This window comes from Syngnathus floridae, chromosome 6 (genome assembly GCF_059516105.1).
Source record: "Syngnathus floridae isolate MCC-2025c chromosome 6, RoL_Sflo_1.0, whole genome shotgun sequence".
Classification (NCBI taxonomy): Eukaryota; Metazoa; Chordata; class Actinopteri; order Syngnathiformes; family Syngnathidae; genus Syngnathus; species Syngnathus floridae.
Window position 1 is genome coordinate 6,657,533 of NC_142418.1, and position 19,163 is coordinate 6,676,695.

Genomic DNA, 19,163 nt, shown 5'->3' on the forward strand with positions numbered 1-19,163 from the left:
TTATCCAACAAGAGGTTCAGGCACTGCAACATTGTTGGTCCTAAAACATTTATTTTCAATCCGTAGATGTCTCTCGGCAATATGTGGGCTAACTAAAAATATGGAGATTTAAATGACATTAAAAAAAGATTACATCACGTGTCAATGTTATTTCAATCACCTGAGTCTAGAATGTCAGGCCTTTCCCGACACTATCAACTGATGATTTGTGTCCCACAATAAATGTCAACAAGGTGGATCAAAGCTTATGTGACATATACCGTGTGACATGTGAGCTCATCTAAATATCATGCAGTTCATTCTATTCAGTGAAAGTAAAAAAAAAAAATAGGAAAAGCAGAAAATGATCAGTTTTACCACACTGAACAAAACAACACTATGAGAATAATTGTGAAATATTCAAAAGCTAAGTCATAATTGTGATTGTCAGCATCAAAATGTATTTTTGCAATTGTTTGAAATAATCACAGCTTTCTTTGTTTGATTAACAAACCAGAAGTGTGCTTAAAGGGATATTTTACTTACTGAACACTTTTAGCATATATATATATATATATATATATATATATATATATATATATATATATATATATATATATATATATATATATATATTGGTAACTTCATTACGTTTCATGCACAATTAACAGCTTAAAAAACACTTCACTTGCTATCGACTGAAAATGACATCACGTGTGCCCAAGTAACAGCAATCACAGCTTACGTGACGTTCGCAACCTTACATACGATTACATAAAACATGGAATCCGTTGACGACTGCCTTTTCTAGCTTAGTATTGCCCAATTAAGGCATGAAGCTCGAAAGGGGCGTGTCGTACCTTTTTTTTGCCATATCATGGTCAAGGCTTATACCACAGAGCTCAACGACAACAAATAGACAACTCCTATAATTATTAATCTCAATTATAACAATTTATTTATTTTTAGTACCACCGCCAATAATGAGAAACACAAAAACACATACAGTAAAACAAAACAGTATTTGGCCCGTCAATATGCTGATAAATTTTTCTCAAGGGTTGCAGCTTTTTCTGGACTTGACACAAACACAACAAACATTTAAATGTAATGCAAGTGTAGTTAGAGTGTCTGTTTTGACAGTTAAAGTGACCTCTCATCTCAAGTCCTGGGCATAACACAAAGCAGCAGGAGAAAATGTGCCCTGGTCAGCTATATTTATCCCCACCTCAACTCCTCCATCAGCCAAAGAGAGTTTGACTCTTGACAAAATAAAAGCCTGTAAAATCTCGCTTCTCTCTGCCGACATCTTGCCAATCTCTGAGACGGTGCGAGTCTGTCCATGTCTCTATATTTTCGGCATAAATCTCCTTGTGTTCCTTTTTGACACGTGTGGGCGGTTGCCTTGTTTGTGTGCACGCGTGTGTGCGCGTCCAAAGCCACTTCCACCCTCTGCATCACCATTCGTCTCAATTTAATAGCGCTCAATGCGCGACTCCCCCCTGCGCACACATTGAGCGTGTGCAACCATCAGGGGCTGTAGATATATAAATCATTGGTAGGAGATTACTGCTGTTTTATTATTCATGATGCAGGCCTTTTATTGCTACTGATATTTATCTCTTCACTATCTGCCATGACCTGCAAAAGAAAGAGGGATGAGGGAGGAGAAAGAAGAGGTTGGGCCAAGTTGTGCGTATGGAAAAGGGTGGGAGGATTTCGCTGATGTGCACATAAATACATTTGTTAAGTGGGCGAATGTGGTTGGGAATTAGTGTGAGTGTTACCTTTTATTTTCCTCCCATGTAGACAGAGCTACATAAAAATTGTAAGTGTCTTAGAGATGAGAAAAGCAAAATTAGCACACATGGCAAGATTAACTTGGCGATTGGGGAAGATCCAGAGCCACTTTTAACTACAGTAACTGATTCCATATGAACCTCTGCCGGTTTTTCAATCCTACGGCTCGCGATACTAACAACAACATTAAGAAGATTGTACTTAATGAGGACTAAAAGATCAGGGCCCATATGGAGCCTGTCAACCATACATGTGCAGAAGATTCAAAACAATTTGTGTCCTTATACTAGTGTAGCCACGCCCACACAGGAGCGTTGCATGACCTGACAATGCGTCGAATTTTTTTCTTCACAGCTTGAATTCAAAGCATTCACACTGTTCCAGTACTTTTGTCTAGCAAGACTATGTGTGTGTATGTACAACAATGGGACCATTTTTATGCTGGAAATTGTACCTGGGAATAGATTTTTCTAAGAACAAATTCAGCAATCCTTTTGAAATCAGAATACTTTTGTGACAAAATGCGTATATGCTTGCATATTTGTTTATTTTTGTCTCTAAAGACCTTTCAAATTGCTCTTAGGAGACCTGCAGCACAGAGAAACAGCCACCCCTCTCCTCCTCCCTCGCTATTACTACTCCATCATCTGTGGACCCAGAAAGCAAGTTCAATGTCACCTGGTCATGTCGAAGCTTTGGGTACCATCTTGTGGCTAAGAGTTGATTGTAAAAAAAAACTACACCCATTGTATTTCTCTCCCTTTCTTTTTCTCATTTTCATGCATGTGCAATATTTGATTCATTTTAAAGCAGTTGTGTATTCCTGAAATAGAAATGATTACTCAGTCATCACTCAAATTTTATTTTAACATTTATCTTTCATCTGGTTTTAAGGAAACTCTTTGTTTACATTTATTTAAGGCACGGATATGAATATGGAAAGCCAGAATGCACATTGCAAGTGTTTTTGGAGACAGGAAAACAACATGCTATGGTCAATAGCCTCCTCTGGTGTAGTATAGTAATATTACCAATACATGATGCGGCCTATTTGGGCTTTTCGGGAGAGCTTGCGCAATCCAACGTGAGGTTGGCTGCTTGCTGTATCACTTTCGTAGCACACATGTAATTGAACAGGAAATAAGCTGATTCGTGATAACATCATGATTCAAAATGAATCATTAGACTCCAAAGCTTAAAAATAGCACTTTCCAGAGAAGTAAAATGGAAAATCATTTTATATAATCATTGTGTTTTGTTTTTTTTACATGAAAGTGAGGCTCTGCCACACCTGAACACGCATTCACAAGCTGACTCAACACCTTGAATGAATGTATACACAAACTTATGCACACACACACACACACTTATACACACAGCAACTGTGTGTGGAGTCAGTCATCAGGTTCAATGATGCACTGCTCCACGATGTCCCTGAGGTTTGGATTTTCCATGGCGGCTGCAACTCGTTCCTTGTCGTTTATCTGCTTGTTGACTGGACACAAATACAGAAACATAAGACAGATTAAAAAAGGCACGTCGAAAAAATCAGCATGAAGCTTTTATTTCGCTCGACTTCATCAATAAATAATTGAACTACACAAGTGAGTTGAATAGACTTGTATAATCAAATGAATGACCGTGAAAGACCTGCAAACAAAATAAATACACATTTGAATTAACCAAACCAAAACAAAATGAACTACTTGAGGATGCTTGATAAAATGCTTGATAACTTGGCTTAAATAACAGAGGGCCCCTCCGTGTGAGGTTCATACAAACACATGACATATTGAAATTAAAGATTGTAAAGTGACTTACTGTCCTCTTCGGTGGAATGTGTTCCTTCACTGATGTAAATCTCCAGCTGACGAGAAACAAAGTTTGTCATCTGACTGCAACCGTAAAAAATGAACTGCAATATGTTGGGCGGTGACTGTAAGCTGCCATCTGTCCAGGACCTGTATATGTCTCCAGGACCAAGTCGTATCACAGCTGACCATTCTCACCCTTGACACAGACACTTGCCTCAGGGAGAAGGCTATGGTCCATTCGTCCCAGAACAGCTTCTTCCCTTCTGCCATAACACTCATGAACATTTACTAACTCTACATCAGACTCTCTATAACCTGCACACGACAATTGCGCGGCTCTATTTGCAAAATGGCATTATGCTCATATTGCTGCTGATGCATATTTGTAATTTAGTGTAGATATTTTTTATCAGTCTATTTTAGTGCATGCCTTAAAGTGTTTTTAGATATTCTCATCTTTTACCCTTATTTCATGCTGCACGATTGTACCGCAAAAAAATCCTGGTTTGTGATCTCCTTTACTGACAATGGGAATAAAGTGAATTCTGATTCTAAGTGATTCCTAACACAGCCAATGTGAAAACATCAAGTTGCTTTGTTGTCATGCACTCACTTTGTGTTTGAAGGGCAGACATCTCTCCAGCTTGACTTGTAAACACAAACCTGCAATAAGAGCACACAAAAAACAATCAGAATGATGCAAAAGTGGAGGACGGGGCATGGCCAAAAGGTAGCGACAGACCGATGAGGGTGGCCAGGGAGCAGTGTGGGACGGTCGGGGAGAACTTGATGATGATGAGATACTCGTCGTTACCCAGCTCCTGGACCTCCACGCAATTCTCTGTCACCACGTCCAGCTCCTCCAGTGTGTTGGGCTTCTCCGGGTCTCGGATGGATCGGATCACATCTGACTCATAACACAGTAACATTATTTTTGTGCTACTTAGACTTTACATATCACACAGTGGTTCAATAAATGTTAGTTATTCTTAAATTGTATTGAGTGTACTAACTATCGTGTCCTATGTTGGATATCTGCCGTTAATGGGCGTGGCTCCATGAATGACGGTGAGCTGGAGTCCATAAGTGAGAGCTGTGGCCTACAGCAGCTATACTGCAGCAAGTTGTTCAAAATGTATTTGAGTGTTTGACTGTTTATTGCCTTAAGTAAATATCTGAGTGTGCATCAGCAACTGGCGATCTCCTTGCCCACAAGGCATGCCATTGATTTACCTTAGTTTTTCACTTTTTAAACTTCATTAGATAGAGCTCAAGCTCGCAACACACACACAAAAAAAAGACCAACAGGTGGCTCGTAATATGGATACTAGTTGAGTCAATTGGTTAATTTTAATCCATTCGAAATATATTTTTTTTTACCAAGTCAAAACACTTCAACGACGCCAACCACACTAAAGTCCAGAATATTATTTGATGGCAGTTTTTTCGCTGACACAGCAACGACGACGAAATGGCCGATTAAAAGAATAATAGAAAAAACATATGCACTTTGCACCAAATTCTTAGACGATTACTTTATATTTATTCATCTCGCCTGTTCAAATTGGTGAGCATGTCATTGCCGTGAAACGATCTTTTTTGTTTTTAAACTTAGTTTACCCAAGAGTCACACACCGTAAACCTCCAAGGCTTTCTCTTCCATTCTTGTTCTCCTTTGTAGAATTCTGGCGTTAAAGTGTGGGCCCAGGTGGCGATTAACACGCGCCGTTGGTGATGATCATGATAAGAGTCAAAAAGAAATATGCAGAGACAAAAGTGACTTCAATTCAGCAGAAGGAGAGGTGCCAAACGTCAACATCAGACCGTTTGTAAACTGCTCTCAGATCAGCTGCCGATGTCGGCAGCAGGCTGACATTTTGTTTCTGGGAAAAGCAATCGATGCCTGATCAATCGTTTTGGGCTAAACCACCAGATATTTAAACAAAATCTAAATGAGGTCTCACTTTAAAACAAATTTAACAACAATAATACTGCGGATACTTAAAATGTGACTTGATTTGGTTTTTCTAGCGTGACTGACAGGCAACGCAGATTCGTAAATTAGATCCGATGAAATGACGATAAAATCACATCGTCATTTGATGAAGTTGGTCCGTCCGCCTGTTTTCTCAATGGTCAGACGTAGTCAGCTGACAGTTGTGACGTGTCACGTGACTGGTGCGTAATGTTTACAAAAAAGAAAAGGAAATGTCTTAGGTTTGTGGGTAATCTGGATGCGTTTTTGTGAACTGGAAGTCTCCTGCGGGTCGAGATGGCGGAGCGCTCCTCCGCGATCGAAGTGGCTCTCCTGCCGGCCAAGGAGCACTGGCGGGAGGTGGATGATGTCCGCAAGGCTCAGCTCGCTCCCGGGAGCGGCGCTTTGCTCGGCTGCCTGGAGATGGATGGAACGCTGATGCTGTGGGACCCGGCCGACGAGGTTGCTCCAGTGAAGCTAGACGGAACCTATCAGGAGTGCGTCCACTTTTGTTTACTTCGATCGCAGTTATTATTAAAACGTACATCAACTTACTTAAAAATAATAATAAACACTTAATTCTATGCCTTCTAGCAACAGCAGCTTTCATACACAAATGAAGTAGGACACATCATTTTCGCTTTTCTGTGACGCAACAGTGTAGCAAATTAACATTGTCACCACCCCCACAATGAGTTTTTCAATCAATGAGTTGATCAATTAGGCTGGTCAGACCTCAAGAGAAAAAATAATCTCTTTGGTGTGTAAAAGCAAACATGTAATTAGAATGCAATTAGAAGCACACCTCAATTCCTCTTACAGGGTCGTTTAAATTGAGTACTGGGGTTTTCAAAGCATTATTATATGGCCAAAATTTCATATTTCAATATTAATGTCAAATATCTTGATAATGATCGATAACAACATTACAATGGGCTCATCTTAAAGTAGACTAGACAGGACATTGTGCACGATAATTTGAATGACAGAGTGTTTTTCCCCTAGCTTTACCTGGGAGGAGGCTCCAAGTGGTTGCCCAGGAGGAGGCGGAGTCACACGCCTGCTGGCCGTGGGCTCCGGGTGCGAGCTGAGGATGTTGGAGGTGAATGCTGAAAGAGGAACGGCGCTTTCTGTGCACCTTGTTGGCGAGTGTCCTGCACAGCGCCTACTGCAGGAGCAGCATGAATACTCAGGTTGGTTCCGAAATGTTGGTAAGAATTGTCGCGAAGAATAAAGTTTTGCTGACCTAGACGATGAGAATTAAGTGAAGCCCCCATGCTAACACTTCATGTGTCGATTGTGTCTTTAGGTGGCTGTAACCCGCAGATGGCACATGTGCTGTCGTTTGTATCGGGTTACTGCCAAATGCTATTGGATGGTGTCTGGCTTCTACGTTTGGAGTGGTCACTAGCACAGGAAGTGGCGCAGGTTCTAAACTGTAACCGCCTGGGCCCGATGGACAATGGTGCTGTGGCTGCGGTCCAGTGCTGCGTGCGCCAACATGTTGCCTTCATCCTCAGCGAAAGCGGACTGATCTGTATCCTTATTGCATGTTAAACATTGTAAATTTACATCAATCAATAGAAATCAGAATTTGAAACAAAACTATATATTAATGAAAGTCCACTAGCTTCATGCTGACATGTAATGTAAAATGCCCTAGAACGGCTAAGGGAAATCAGCATAGATGTTGCAGTAATTTGAAAGGTTTTTTAAGCCCTCTTGAAACTATTTTTCCAAAAATCAACTAGTGACTTTAATTTCCACCAAGAAATGGAAGTAATGAGTGTCAAAACCAGCTCAGTGGCCTAGTAGTAGAGTGTCCGCCCTGAGACTGGAAGGTTGTGGGTTCAAACCCTGGCCGGGTCATACCAAAGACTATAAAAATGGGACCCATTGCCTCCCTGCTTGGCACTCAGCATTAAGGGTTGGAATTGGGGGGTTAGATCACCAAATGATTCCCGAGCGCGGCACCGCTGCTGCTCACTGCTCCCCTCTCCCCCAGGGGATGGATTAAAATCACATGGGGATGGGTTAAATGCAGAGGACAAATTTCACCACACCCAGATGTGTGTGTGACAATGATCATTGGGACTTTAACTTTGGGACTTTAACTTTAAAACTTCTTAATTGGGTGTCCAGCCATTTATGATGTAATCGACGGCTTTCACTTGGCCACTGTGCACGTTGCCGCCTACCTGAGCAGCGGCCTGACAGAGGAGGCGGATTTGGCCACCTCATGGTCACAATTGCGCTACCTGGAGGTGTCGGCCGACATGAGTACGGTCGTCGTCATCACGCACAACAATATTGCCGCCGCCATTGATCTCGACCATTACTTCAGGTATATGCATAAGTTTGACGATTCTGAATGTGTCACTCACTCGTCATCATCTTCCAGGAGGAACCCTGATGACCTGCTGTGTCAAGCCACACCCACTGGCCCACCCCTGCGACCCCAACAACCGATCGATGAGGACAAAATAACAAGTGCCAGCAGCACCCTGGCCGCGCTGGGCCTCACCTTCAATGCTGACAGGTGAACTGTTTCTCTGATTTATTATTAAATTTCAGCACGGCAGCATAGAGGCTTAGTGGTTAGCTTGTCCGCTTCACAGTTCTATGGTTCGGGGTTTCATTCTGTGCTCCAGCCTTCCTCTGTGGAGTTTGAATGTAATATGTGTCCCTTTGCTTAAATGTTGACATGTTAGCATGCATGCTCTTGAAAATGGATGCTTACTTCATGTGTAGGTCCTGGGGCGTTCGTCTGGCATCCATGTACAACGCGGCCCAGAAGTCTTCCTTGCTCTCATCGCTCCAACCGGTCGCCACCTCCTGGTCTTCATCACTTCCCCGCCACGGTTCCAGCCCAGCCGTGCCGCCGGCCCGTAGCAGAGTCCCTCTCGGGGGCGCCAACATCACCTTCGCAGTGCCGGAGTCATCCGCCCCGTCTCTGCTGTCAGTCTGCAACTTCTCCGCTATGTTGGTGTTTGCATCCCCAGGAAACATACAGAGCACCGCTGTCTTATGGGACTATGCGGCCGGGAACGTGAGCTACCACCAGGTAGAGGGCCCTGCCGTGGTGGTGGAACTCTGTGGACAGAAACATCATGCTGTGCTCCTCAAGAGTAAGTTATTTAGTATTATTAAGTATTACATTATTAATTATCCTAATAATTGATTAATCTGTCACACTCATCTTGTTGATTAATCAATGAATGTGATAAAAAGAACATGTTTAAATTTGCACCAATTAATTAGAAACAGTATTTTAAATTGGCAGAGCAGAAAATGCATACAGTAGTCGTGCGGAAAAAAAATACGGCCAAGACAGTCGCACTACGAATGCATTAAATTGTCCTACTTGTGAGAACAGAGAGTGTACTAGTAAATGAAGTTCATGGACGTCAAGAAGGACATCAAGGATATGGAGTAAAAGTTTTGGAATTTTTGATTTCCACTTTCCTGTTGTCCTCCCCAGAGTCGGGAATGTTCCAGGTTTTGTTCTCAGTGTCGCAGCAGGAGCTCCTGAGCAGTTTGATGATGTTTGGCAGCGCGGCCACCGTGGATGCACTTTGTCACTTAAACACGTGGGAGCGTTGCTCCATCCCCATTCACTCCCTGAAGGTACAAGTCACGATTCGTCTCGTCCATCTTGGGCATCGTTGTCATTTTTGTGTCTTGGCGTCACTGAACAGGCAGGAGTTAAAAACCGGCAACTGGACACGGTGGACTTCTACCTGAAGAGCAAAGAAGATCTTTTGAAAACGCACAGCACCATCAGCCTCACGGAGCGTACGACCCAAATTTTACTCAGTTACATTTCTCACATAGCATATTGCTCCATGTTTCCATTTGCACAGGTGTCCAGACTTTGTGTCCCGCCTTGGACCTGCTGTGTGCCGCCATCCGGGAATCGAGAAACGACGCTCAAAGCCGCCAGTTCTCAGAGCAACTGCTTCTCATCACGATAAGCTTCGTCAACGCGCAGATACGCTACATTCTAACGCACATGAGCTGTAAGACGTCACGCACCCACAGCTAGCGCAATGCTACATTAGCATTATCCCTGAGTGTGTATGTGCGTGCTATGTAGACGAGGATGAAGACGTGCGCGGCTGCGTGGACGTTCTGAACAAGTACCTGGCGGAACTCAGGACTTTCTTGAAGAAATACCCATGGCCTGCAGAGGGAGCCAAAGATCACAACGATCAACCACCAGGGGAGGAGGAGGAGGAGGATGAATGGGACGGGTTTCCAGTAGAGGTGACTCCTCATTTGCTCTTTTTTGTTTTAGACCACAGTGTTAATATAGACCCCGTTTCACATTATGACCACTTTCACACTAACATTTCCAACGTTCACATTGACCTTTACCTATTTCACACAGATTCTTGCCTCTTATACACCGATTTATACAGGAAGTGGTCCGTCTATCAGTCCTGAGCAATCAAATCCCCAGAGCCCAGGCGGTATTCAGGCGGCAGGGCCTTCCCGAGGGGCGTCTTCCAGCCCTGAGGGCGACAGGCCTGCGTCTGGTCTTCTCGTGTCTGCAGGGACGAGACATGCCAACCGCTATCGCTCTCCTCACCAACATGGTGGGTACCTGGACATCAACTCTTGTTTTGGGTTTACCTCCAAAGACGGCCATCTTGTTTTAATCAGGGTTTCAATGTGAAGAAGGAACTGCATCGAATCTGCATCTACACAAACGACAGGGACCTCCGGGACTTTGTGGTCAGTTGTCTACTTCCTGTCTGCTGACATGTACCCCTTTCACACCGACTCGTACCTCAAGTCATCTGCATCTGTGATTGGCTGCTTATTCAGGAGGAGGAACTATGCAGACGGGGTCACTTTTCCAAAGAGGAGCTTGATAGCGTGGCGTTCATCAAGGAAGCAGCGAATATGGCTCCTCTCCCACGTCGCCAGTGTACAGACAGCACCTTGGATTGCAGGTGAATAATGCTTCTATTGAGTGGTCGCCGGCCGCAGTCGCATTGGTAATCTGACATCACCTCTCTATCATCCAGATCGGTGCAGCTGCTCCTGCACGAGGAGGAAGCGGGAGATGAGGAGGTCCTGGAGGAAGTGCTGGGAAAGGAGATGTATGAGCAGGAAGAGGAGGGGCTTTGGCAGAAAGTGAGGCTGGATTGGGTGAAGAACTGGGAGCAGAGCAGCAGGACGGCCATCTTGTTGTCCAGATGCCGGCATGACGGTAGGAAATTTGTTGTTTTGTTTTGTAAATATTCCTGATGTGGCAGCACATATCCGCTTTAGAGTTCACCAGTTCATTTCTGATGTGATGTTTAGAGTTGCATTGGTGTGATGGGGCAGTGCTGTGGAGTCACATGACCTCATTCCACAACCACACTGACTTGGTGGGCTGGATGGAGAGCAGAGAGGCCTCTGGTGCCGCTCAGTGGCCTGACTTGATGGCACAAGTGGTCAACGACAATACGCGGAGCAGCCACTTCCTCAGGGAGGAAATCCTGGACACGCTCGCCAGGTGGGAGATGTGTTCACCACCACCATACGAAGACTTCCTGTGTTGTTGACCTGTGCCCTTTCATATTAACTCATACATCTTATACATTACACTGACTTTTTCTACCACTTTCACATTATCTTTATCCCTCTCACAGGCGGGGTGTATTCATCCCTGACGAGCTGTCCGACTTGGATCAACTTTTGTGGCGTGTGGCTCAGGGTGGCTGTCTTATGACGCCGGCGCTCGTCCATCGGCACCTTGGTCTGGACATCCACTCGCGTGTCATCAGATGGTGTCTGGAACGCCAACTGCAGTTCCTCCTCTACACCTACCTGGAGCATTACAAGTGCGCACATCTGTCATCAGCAGTTTGATTTCACTTAGTACACTTACTAGGTAGAGGGGGAAATTACCTTTTCACTTTAGGCCAGAAACATTCGGGGCGTGGGGTCTGAAATATTTCAAAGATAAAGAGGAGGTTCTGTATTTATCATATAAGGAAAATGAAATCTTGTTATATTTGGGCAGGTTGACTCCCAGGAACTGTCCTGTGCTGTCCAATGGAGGTCCGACTCACTCGCAGCCCTGGTCAGACATGATGGTGAAAATGCAGGAGATCACCACGAACCTGACAGGTGGTACCTCAAGTTAGGAGTTTACTTCATTCTGTTACCACTCAGAACATTTGGATCTGTATATATTCGTAGGCTAGTGCATTCCTAACTGAGCCCCTCACATGAATGCCCCATTTAGTGTCAGACTACCACTCTTCGGGACCTGTAAAGACCATGTGCTACATGGGTGCCGCCTCATTCTCTTCTACTTCCTGTGTATCCTTCAGATCCAACGTTGGTCCATCAGGCCAGTCTGACATGTGCTCAGGTTCTCCTACCAGGAAGCCCCCCGTCCCTCAGCTCGCTTCTGCTGGAGGGTCACAGTCTGCTCGCCCTCGCCACCATCATGTTCGCTCCGGGGGGCATCGACCAGGTCAGCTTTGTTCCCTTTTACAATAACTTGTAAACTTTTCACACGTGTACCTTTTTCCAATTTAGTTGTCTATTCCAATAAATGCTATTATTCTATTCCATTCACACTGGCACCACGTATGTAGCCATTTCACTACTTCCTGTTTGCCAGGTGGTGGCCCAGGGTGAAAGTCAGTCAAAGGCGGAGTTCTCTATAGATCCACAGCTGATGAAGATGGCACTGACAGCGTACCCCAAACTAAAGGCGGCGCTGTTCCCAGCAGGGCCGCGAGGGCCCGGCGCCTTCACAGATGTATCCGTGTACCATCTTCTTCAGGTGGGACGGGGGGAAAATGATGCCATGAAGTTGGTATAATGTGTGCACAATTTTTGTAGACGTAGTTGACATTTTGTCTGCATGTTGTGTCTATACTCGGGCAAAAAAAACTCATGTGTAGTTCATCACCTCCGTGTGTTTGCTGCAGGCACTGCATCCTCTCGACCCATGCCGACTGTTCGGCTGGCAGGAGGGAAATTCACTGAACTCCGTCGGTAAGTCGATCGACACATACAACACCCAGTCACATGGACTGTCAGCTGATTACCTGTCAACCTTGTTGCCGTAGAAACGATAGAGCTGCCTCACTTCTCCAGCCCGCACTTGGTGGACTCCTTTGCCCTGGTTGAGCAGCTGGACTTCCTGTATTATCTGCAAAATGGCCGACCGTCCTTCGCCTTTGCCACTTTCCTGCTGCAGCAGCTGAATGGCTGCGACCACGTCGGTCAAATGTGAGAACTGAAACGCATGCACATATAGTCACTAAGGAGATCACGGTTTAATCTTGCTTGTATCTGTGCCTTATAGTTTGCAGAAAGCCCGGCAGCAAGTACACATTTTGGCAGTGCAGAGTTTCAATTTACCGTCAGTGGTGGCAGCAGCGGTTTGTTTCTGCGAGCTTCTTGGCCTTGACAGCGTCCAAATCAGAGTTGACGTTAATGTCCTCAACATCATCTGGACACACTGGAAACTCAACCGCACTCATTGTGGAGACACACAGCCTCTGCACACACTGGGTAAATACACACACACTCACACACTATCTCCACACAGAGCTTGTGTGAGCACACACCATGTTGTCAGTGTCGAAAGGCGTCAAGCTTGTGGAGGCAGAGCCAGGAGCTGCGAAGGAACTGATTGGCTACCTGGAAGCTGCTGTGATTGATAGCTTGGAAGTCAAAGATGTCAACAGGTGAGCATTTTTATCATCATTTTTCAATATGATGGTAATCATCATCACATTACTTTTATGTTGCCAGGAGTTCGTGGGAGGCCGCTCAGGAGTGGTCATTGCCAGTGGATTTTTGTCGTCTTCATGGTCTTCCTCTCAGCTGCGTTTATCCCGCCCACTGCGCCCGTGACGGACACTTCCTCAATTTCCTGTTGTTTGTACAAATCCACCACTTTACATCGCAGCAGGTGATGAGCCCATAATGTTGCTACTTCCTGGCTTGTCATTTTCTACTTCTGTCTGTTCATTTTTACACATCTGATCTGCTCAGATTTTTACTTCCTGTCTCATCACGATTCCAATTTTTGTGTGGCCAGGTTGGCTCCTTATTGTTCCAGTTTAGCCCCACCCTCCAGGACCACTTGCATATGGCGTTTGGCGAGCTGCAGTTGTTCACTGGTGAATCCTCAGTGGGCCCAGTCACCCCCCTAGACCTCTTCCAGGTACTGCTGCGGAGCCAAGAGGAGGCGGAGCCTAGCATGTACCTGCTGCAAGAGGCATTGAAGCATCGTAGCCCCTCATTGGCCGTGCTCGCTGCCTGTCAACAGGTGACCGTAGCCCCACCCACCATCAAAGCTCGCACCACTCGGGTTAGTCGCATCACTCAGTATACATGCCTTGTTTGACAGGAGCCGGAGTTTGTGTCATGCCTGTGCGTGTGGCTCCTCACTGTCATCGATGACGTCACAGCCCAGGAAGTCACTGACCGCCTGTCTGCCGCCCCCCAACCTCACCCGTGGACCCTGCAGCACTTGTCAATTATCTGGAGATCCTTCCTGGGCCAGGGGCTACATGGAGCCCAAACCCTACTCCGAGGGTTCCAGCTCTTCATAAGTGTGAGCACCACCACTATTTTATTGTTACTGAATTGTGAGTCTACGTATATGCGTGTGTCTTTGTGTGCATTTACTTTCGACTTTTGTAAATTAGTGCCTCTTCTGCTTTGGTTGTTGTTGTTGCATTGTCAGGACTGTCCCCTGCTGGATGTCCTTAGCATGTTTCTGCTTTGCTACGACCACAAGAACTTCAACAAAGCCAAAATCAAACTCCGAAACTTCCACACCAGCATCAGCAGTGTTAGTAAACGACACACACACGTGACAGCAGCATGCTTTATCTTCATCACTGGTCTTTTTCATCATTTTCATCTTCCTCACTCATCATCATCACTCATCTCTCTCACCTCATCATCACTCACACTTCATCATTTCATCTTCACTCACCGTCATGCTTCCTGATTATGTTCTTTTTGTTGTTGTTCAGCTGAGCATCAGCGGTGATGCGCCCCCCGGTGGTGTGCCACTGCAGTGGTTATGTAGTGAGGCATGGTTTTTGCTATTGCTCCTGTGTCAGCGTACGTGCTCACACTTTGAGCTGCAGCGACTCCTGCGGGTCTTGGCGGACGGCGACATGATGAGCAAAGACAACGGTGAGAAAAAACACAACATAAACTAGAGACACACTGTGTGAACTTTACCTGCTTGTGTTTAGGTCCAGACTTCAAGAAACTGAGTCAGCTGAGTGACCTCCTGCAGGGTTCAGGAGTGTGCGTGAGACCCAAGTTGCTGCAGTGTAATTCGTCCTCTGTGCAGCAGGAGGAGTTCCAGGCCACCATAGATGCTCTGCAGGCTAGCGGTTTCTACGCACAAGCACGAAGCGTCGCTACGCTCGCACATCTTCCTGTACAACGGCTGCTTATGTGTCAGGTGGCAACCGGACGCTTACACTTCCTGTCTCACCTTGTGTCTATTTCATGTTTCTGTGTAGACATGTGTACATGTTTCTACTTCCTGCTTCTATCTGTGTGTTAGATTCCCTATAAAACTTCCTTTCTTGTTTATGCATGAAGTTGGTCCAGGAGTTGGATCTTCAGCGTTCCAAGCGTCAGTGGTCCCGGCTCGAGACTCGTGTGTGCTTTTGGAGGAAGTGTCACCAGCAGCTCGAGGACATGCGTGTGGATCCCGACTGCGCTTTCCGCTTCTTCCTGTCTCAGGCGGACTCTGTATCATCGGCAGCTTCCGAATTTCAGTCGGAGTTGCTGGGGATACGAGAAGGCTGTTTGCTGCTTTCCATCGCCGCCCGCTGGCTGTCGCAGCACCGTCCAGCACCGGTGGAGCAGATAAAGAATCTGGAGAAGAAGCTGTGGGTGGGCCGTGTCCGAGAGCATGCCCTTCTGGTCGCTATCCAGAGGGAGAGCGTCTTCAACCTCCTTCCGCCGGACGTCAACACGTACGACGTCCTCATGAAGGACTTTTCATTCTGCAACATTCCCGAGCTCCGTGCAGACACGCTCCTCAGCCTAGAAGGACTTCCGGGTCCAGCTGAGGAGCATCTGGATGTGGATCCGCTCCTTAAGCCAACAGAGAAGCAGACTCTCGCGCTGCTGCTGGATGCTGCGTTGGACACAGGAAGCATCCACGAAGTCAGCCGCGCCTGTCGATACTTTTCGCTCTATCATCCTGATCTGTGGCTGCTGCTACGCTGCCGAGGACTGGCGTCAGGAGAACTTGCACCTGAAACACTGGACGAACCTGACCTGCCGCCCAGGAGGCTCCTACACTCCTGTGAGGAACAGACTCGTTTTCATTTCCTGCTGACCCTCCATAAGTGGTTTTCAAGAGTTATAGGCAACTCGTTTTAGTTGGTGACCACATCCAACTAGTTAGTTGTTATAGAATTGTTTACCATCCACAACTAGTATTTATGTCTTCACAGTCCACAATTAGTTGTCATGAGTTGCTATCTGTCTGAAGCAGTTCAGTTAAGAACAGATTTAGATTGGCATTTTTTTTTTTTTTTTTTTTTTTACAGCGTCATCTGTGAGCAGCTTGTCCTCCTTCGTGGTGCTTCCTCCTCTTCCTGAAGACGACATTGCTGTCCAGCTGCAGAAGATGGCTGAGCGGTGTCACCATGGCAATAACTACTGCAAACAAGTCCTCAGCCTCTACCAGCTCTCTAAGGTAGATCCTAATCCATCCATCAATCAATCAGATGTCCTCTTGTACATGTGGGAATGTGTTTGATTGGAAAGCTGACCTGTCAATCAAAAGACAGCATCGCCCTTAAGCCACTCGTTGTATGTGTTGATAGGAGCTGCAGTGTCCGTTCAGTCAGATAAGCAGCGAGGATCCCGGCTGCGTTCTCCAGAAGTTACTGCTGTGTGATCATCCTGAACGCTTCCGGAACGCTCAAATGTTCATCCGAGCTCAAAGTTTCTCCGCTGACGTTGTAGCTGAGTTGGTGGCAGCCACGCTGGTGCGAGCCAAACAGGAGCATGCACACCAGATGCAAACTGGTGGGAAGAGAGCGAGAAAAGAATGCTTTTACAACACACACTTGGCTCTGTACATATATTTTTTGTGTTTGGGCGTGCAGAGAGGCAGATGATCCGGCCGTCGGAGGGGAGAGACTCGCTTGTCCAGCTGATTACTTTATGTGAGGACCCTAACCTGGTGGGACTCAAAGTTCTGGAGAAGCTGAAGGGCATACCACTCAGGGAGCTCAGCTGCAGTAAGACAAACATACAAAACACATGTATAGCAACATGCACGTACGTCTTTCTCACATTCTCTCTCGTAGAATGAGATCAATTCCTTTGTTTTTGTTGTACCATATACTGATTAGACGTTTGGCTGTCAGATCAGATCGTTATTGTTGTTATCATGTAGTTGTAGAGTTGCTGATAGTGGCTCATGACTGCTTCAGCGTGACATGCAACATGGAAGGAATCGTCCGAGTGCTACAGGGCGCCAGATACTTAAGCCACGCCTACTTGGCACCCGGCGAGTACTATGGCCTCTTGGTGAGTAAAAGTGCGATTTGACACGTTTGACTAACCTCAGAAGGTGTTGGACATTGAACACACCAGATTCTGGAGTTTCCAACGGTATCTGTCGACACTCGACTGCTGTTGTCTGCAGACAATAAAATAAGCAATGGTGATTTCAGGTGCGCCTGCTGACAGGAATCGGCAGATACAACGAGATGACGTACGTCTTTGACCTGCTCCATCAGAACCATTGCTTTGAGATACTGCTCAGGAAGAAAATGGACATGGACAGAGGACAGGTGGCAATCAGGCACACACACACACACACACACACACACACACACACACAGAAACACACTCGCTGATATCTCACCTGGGCTCTGCACCCTCAGAGCTCAAGCCTGAAGACGGCGCTGTTGGACTACATCAAGCGTTGCCTGCCCGCCGACAGCGAGAAGCACAACATGGTGGCACTGTGTTTCAGCATGAGGCGCGAGATCGGCGAGAACCACGAGATGGCCGCCAGGACACAGCTTAAGATCATCCAGTCTCAGGCCTGGGGTGAGAATTTCATTTGGCAACCACCAACGAATAGTTCTTATAGCTAATGACATGCTAAAACTAAGTTTAATCAGTTTTTACAGCTACTCCATAAAAATACTTGATATTACAAGCTCATTTTACAAAAATAAATGCCTTGCATATCATTTAATTTCCGCGCAAATTACCGTACTTCCTTGTGTGCTTCTGCGTCCTGCGGGCTCCGTGTTTGCTGACTCGTGTGCTTGTCGTCAGCAGTGTTGTCTCCAGACCTTAAAAGTTCCCTGCTCAAAGTTTTGTCTCTGCTCAAAGACGCCGCAGAGAGCTTCTCCAAGGTCATCACTCCTCGCCATTGCTAATTTTCTCTCTGCCTGACGTCCATGTTGACGGCACACGTGTGTGTATGTGACAGGACTCGTGCGTGCATCAGGCAAGTCGCTGCGTGCGATTGGCCAAGCTGGTCACGCTTCAGCTGCACTTTCTCAATCAAGGCTCCACACTCCGCTTGGTCAACCTACAGCCTGCTGACATGATGGATGCCGCCATGGCACTGCCCAGATGCTACCAGGTGGGTTACCGCCTTTGTGATGTCACATGATCAAAATGATGGCATTAAGGATGACTTTGCACATTTAAGGTGTTGGTGTTGTCAGAGGCCTACAGCTACAGCCCAGATTGGGCGGAGCTTGTGTACCAGAAGGCGGTCCTTAATGGCGATTTTGCTTACCTGGATGAGCTGAAGAGACTCCGCCCACTTAGCTCAGGCCTTTTTGAGGACATTTTTAAAAAGTGAGTCACCACATAACTAAAATTTCACCCAAAAGCCCATCATCACAAACATTTTCCATTGCAATATTTTTTTTATATTACTTTTTTTTTCCAGGCTGGACGGTGCCCCCAGTGGCGCTATGGCGAACATACGCCGTCTGCTTACGTACTGCGACGACATTTACCTGCGCTACCGCCTGGCATACCAACGACAACTCGACGATGTCACCAAGATGTTGCTCCAGGACGCAGCCGCCTCCAGCTACCTCAACGATGCCATCGGTGCACACTGACGCGTTGGCACCTGGACAAGAGCATAATGGTGTATCTCAAATCAAAATGTCATCTTGTAAATAATTTGAAATGGCATTAATCTGTCAGAAAAGATTTGTTGCAATGTTTTTAATCAAGTAAATTACTTTACTGTGTAAAGACATAACAGTAACAGCATGATTAAAAAGGAAATGAACTGTCTTTCCCTTAATTAACATGAATATGATGATTTCATATTATGACATCACATTGTATAAAGTGTGATGTCATGCTTGGATAATTCGGTTTTATATATTATAACATCATACCATACAACAAACTGGACAGAACCACTAATATCCTATCATGCAATGTAAACTGTGTTCACAACCACTCGATACGAATTTTGTCTTTTAAATAAAGACATACATGGCTCTAAATGCTGAGTCACTCCAATGTCAGGTGTCACCTTCTTTGGGCGTGTTGAAGCGTGTGAGAACCTCATCATCATCTCAGGTGTC

The 19,163-nt window shown here is 45.8% G+C and overlaps 2 protein-coding genes and 2 long non-coding RNA genes across 5 annotated transcripts; 1 reads left to right on the forward strand and 3 right to left on the reverse strand.

Moving 5' to 3' along the window:
- Positions 1-2,625: 2,625 nt before the first annotated feature.
- Positions 2,626-5,491, reverse strand: ciao2a (cytosolic iron-sulfur assembly component 2A). Its single transcript, XM_088379054.1, has 5 exons — positions 5,229-5,491; positions 4,336-4,500; positions 4,207-4,256; positions 3,601-3,646; positions 2,626-3,274 (listed from the first exon to the last, which is right to left on the reverse strand). The coding sequence occupies exons 1-5, from the start codon at positions 5,254-5,256 to the stop codon at positions 3,174-3,176; spliced, it is 390 nt and encodes a 129-aa protein (XP_088235180.1). The 5' UTR covers positions 5,257-5,491; the 3' UTR covers positions 2,626-3,173.
- Positions 5,492-5,765: 274 nt separating this feature from the next.
- Positions 5,766-19,098, forward strand: spg11 (SPG11 vesicle trafficking associated, spatacsin). Of its 2 annotated transcripts, none has more exons than XM_088379039.1 (40): positions 5,766-6,065; positions 6,574-6,761; positions 6,878-7,105; positions 7,711-7,912; positions 7,970-8,107; positions 8,320-8,696; positions 9,050-9,195; positions 9,267-9,363; positions 9,432-9,587; positions 9,665-9,834; positions 9,990-10,166; positions 10,234-10,305; positions 10,399-10,526; positions 10,602-10,786; positions 10,882-11,077; positions 11,214-11,405; positions 11,588-11,694; positions 11,901-12,046; positions 12,197-12,361; positions 12,510-12,576; positions 12,651-12,813; positions 12,890-13,098; positions 13,166-13,274; positions 13,342-13,501; positions 13,631-13,861; positions 13,943-14,149; positions 14,282-14,389; positions 14,577-14,742; positions 14,805-15,019; positions 15,163-15,877; positions 16,125-16,273; positions 16,404-16,608; positions 16,689-16,823; positions 16,982-17,115; positions 17,262-17,381; positions 17,475-17,643; positions 17,881-17,957; positions 18,035-18,190; positions 18,260-18,411; positions 18,506-19,098. In XM_088379039.1, the coding sequence occupies exons 1-40, from the start codon at positions 5,866-5,868 to the stop codon at positions 18,681-18,683; spliced, it is 7,095 nt and encodes a 2,364-aa protein (XP_088235165.1). In that variant the 5' UTR covers positions 5,766-5,865; the 3' UTR covers positions 18,684-19,098. The 2 variants fall into 2 exon arrangements, with proteins under 2 accessions (XP_088235165.1, XP_088235166.1); XM_088379040.1 differs by having other exon boundaries at positions 13,175-13,274.
- Positions 8,063-13,089, reverse strand: LOC148396202 (uncharacterized). The gene is made up of 4 exons (XR_015859087.1): positions 12,946-13,089; positions 12,630-12,820; positions 8,309-9,308; positions 8,063-8,226 (listed from the first exon to the last, which is right to left on the reverse strand). It is a non-coding gene; the product is annotated as an uncharacterized LOC148396202 (long non-coding RNA).
- LOC148396203 (uncharacterized) lies at positions 16,092-16,812 on the reverse strand. The gene is made up of 2 exons (XR_015859088.1): positions 16,350-16,812; positions 16,092-16,280 (listed from the first exon to the last, which is right to left on the reverse strand). It is a non-coding gene; the product is annotated as an uncharacterized LOC148396203 (long non-coding RNA).
- Positions 19,099-19,163: the final 65 nt, after the last annotated feature.

Excerpts from the sequence above, each read along its gene's own strand:
- spg11 (XM_088379039.1), top strand. The coding sequence starts at position 5,866 with ATGGCGGAGCGCTCCTCCGCGATCGAAGTGGCTCTCCTGCCGGCCAAG. Across the intron at positions 10,306-10,398 it reads GGGACCTCCGGGACTTTGTG|GAGGAGGAACTATGCAGACG; the intron begins GTCAGTTGTCTA and ends CTGCTTATTCAG. Across the intron at positions 17,116-17,261 it reads GCGAGTACTATGGCCTCTTG|GTGCGCCTGCTGACAGGAAT; the intron begins GTGAGTAAAAGT and ends TGGTGATTTCAG.
- ciao2a (XM_088379054.1), bottom strand. The coding sequence starts at position 5,256 with ATGGAAGAGAAAGCCTTGGAGGTTTACG. Across the intron at positions 4,501-5,228 it reads GAAAGCCTTGGAGGTTTACG|ATGTGATCCGATCCATCCGA; the intron begins GTGTGTGACTCT and ends GTTATGAGTCAG. Across the intron at positions 3,647-4,206 it reads GTCTGCCCTTCAAACACAAA|CTGGAGATTTACATCAGTGA; the intron begins GTGAGTGCATGA and ends GTTTCTCGTCAG.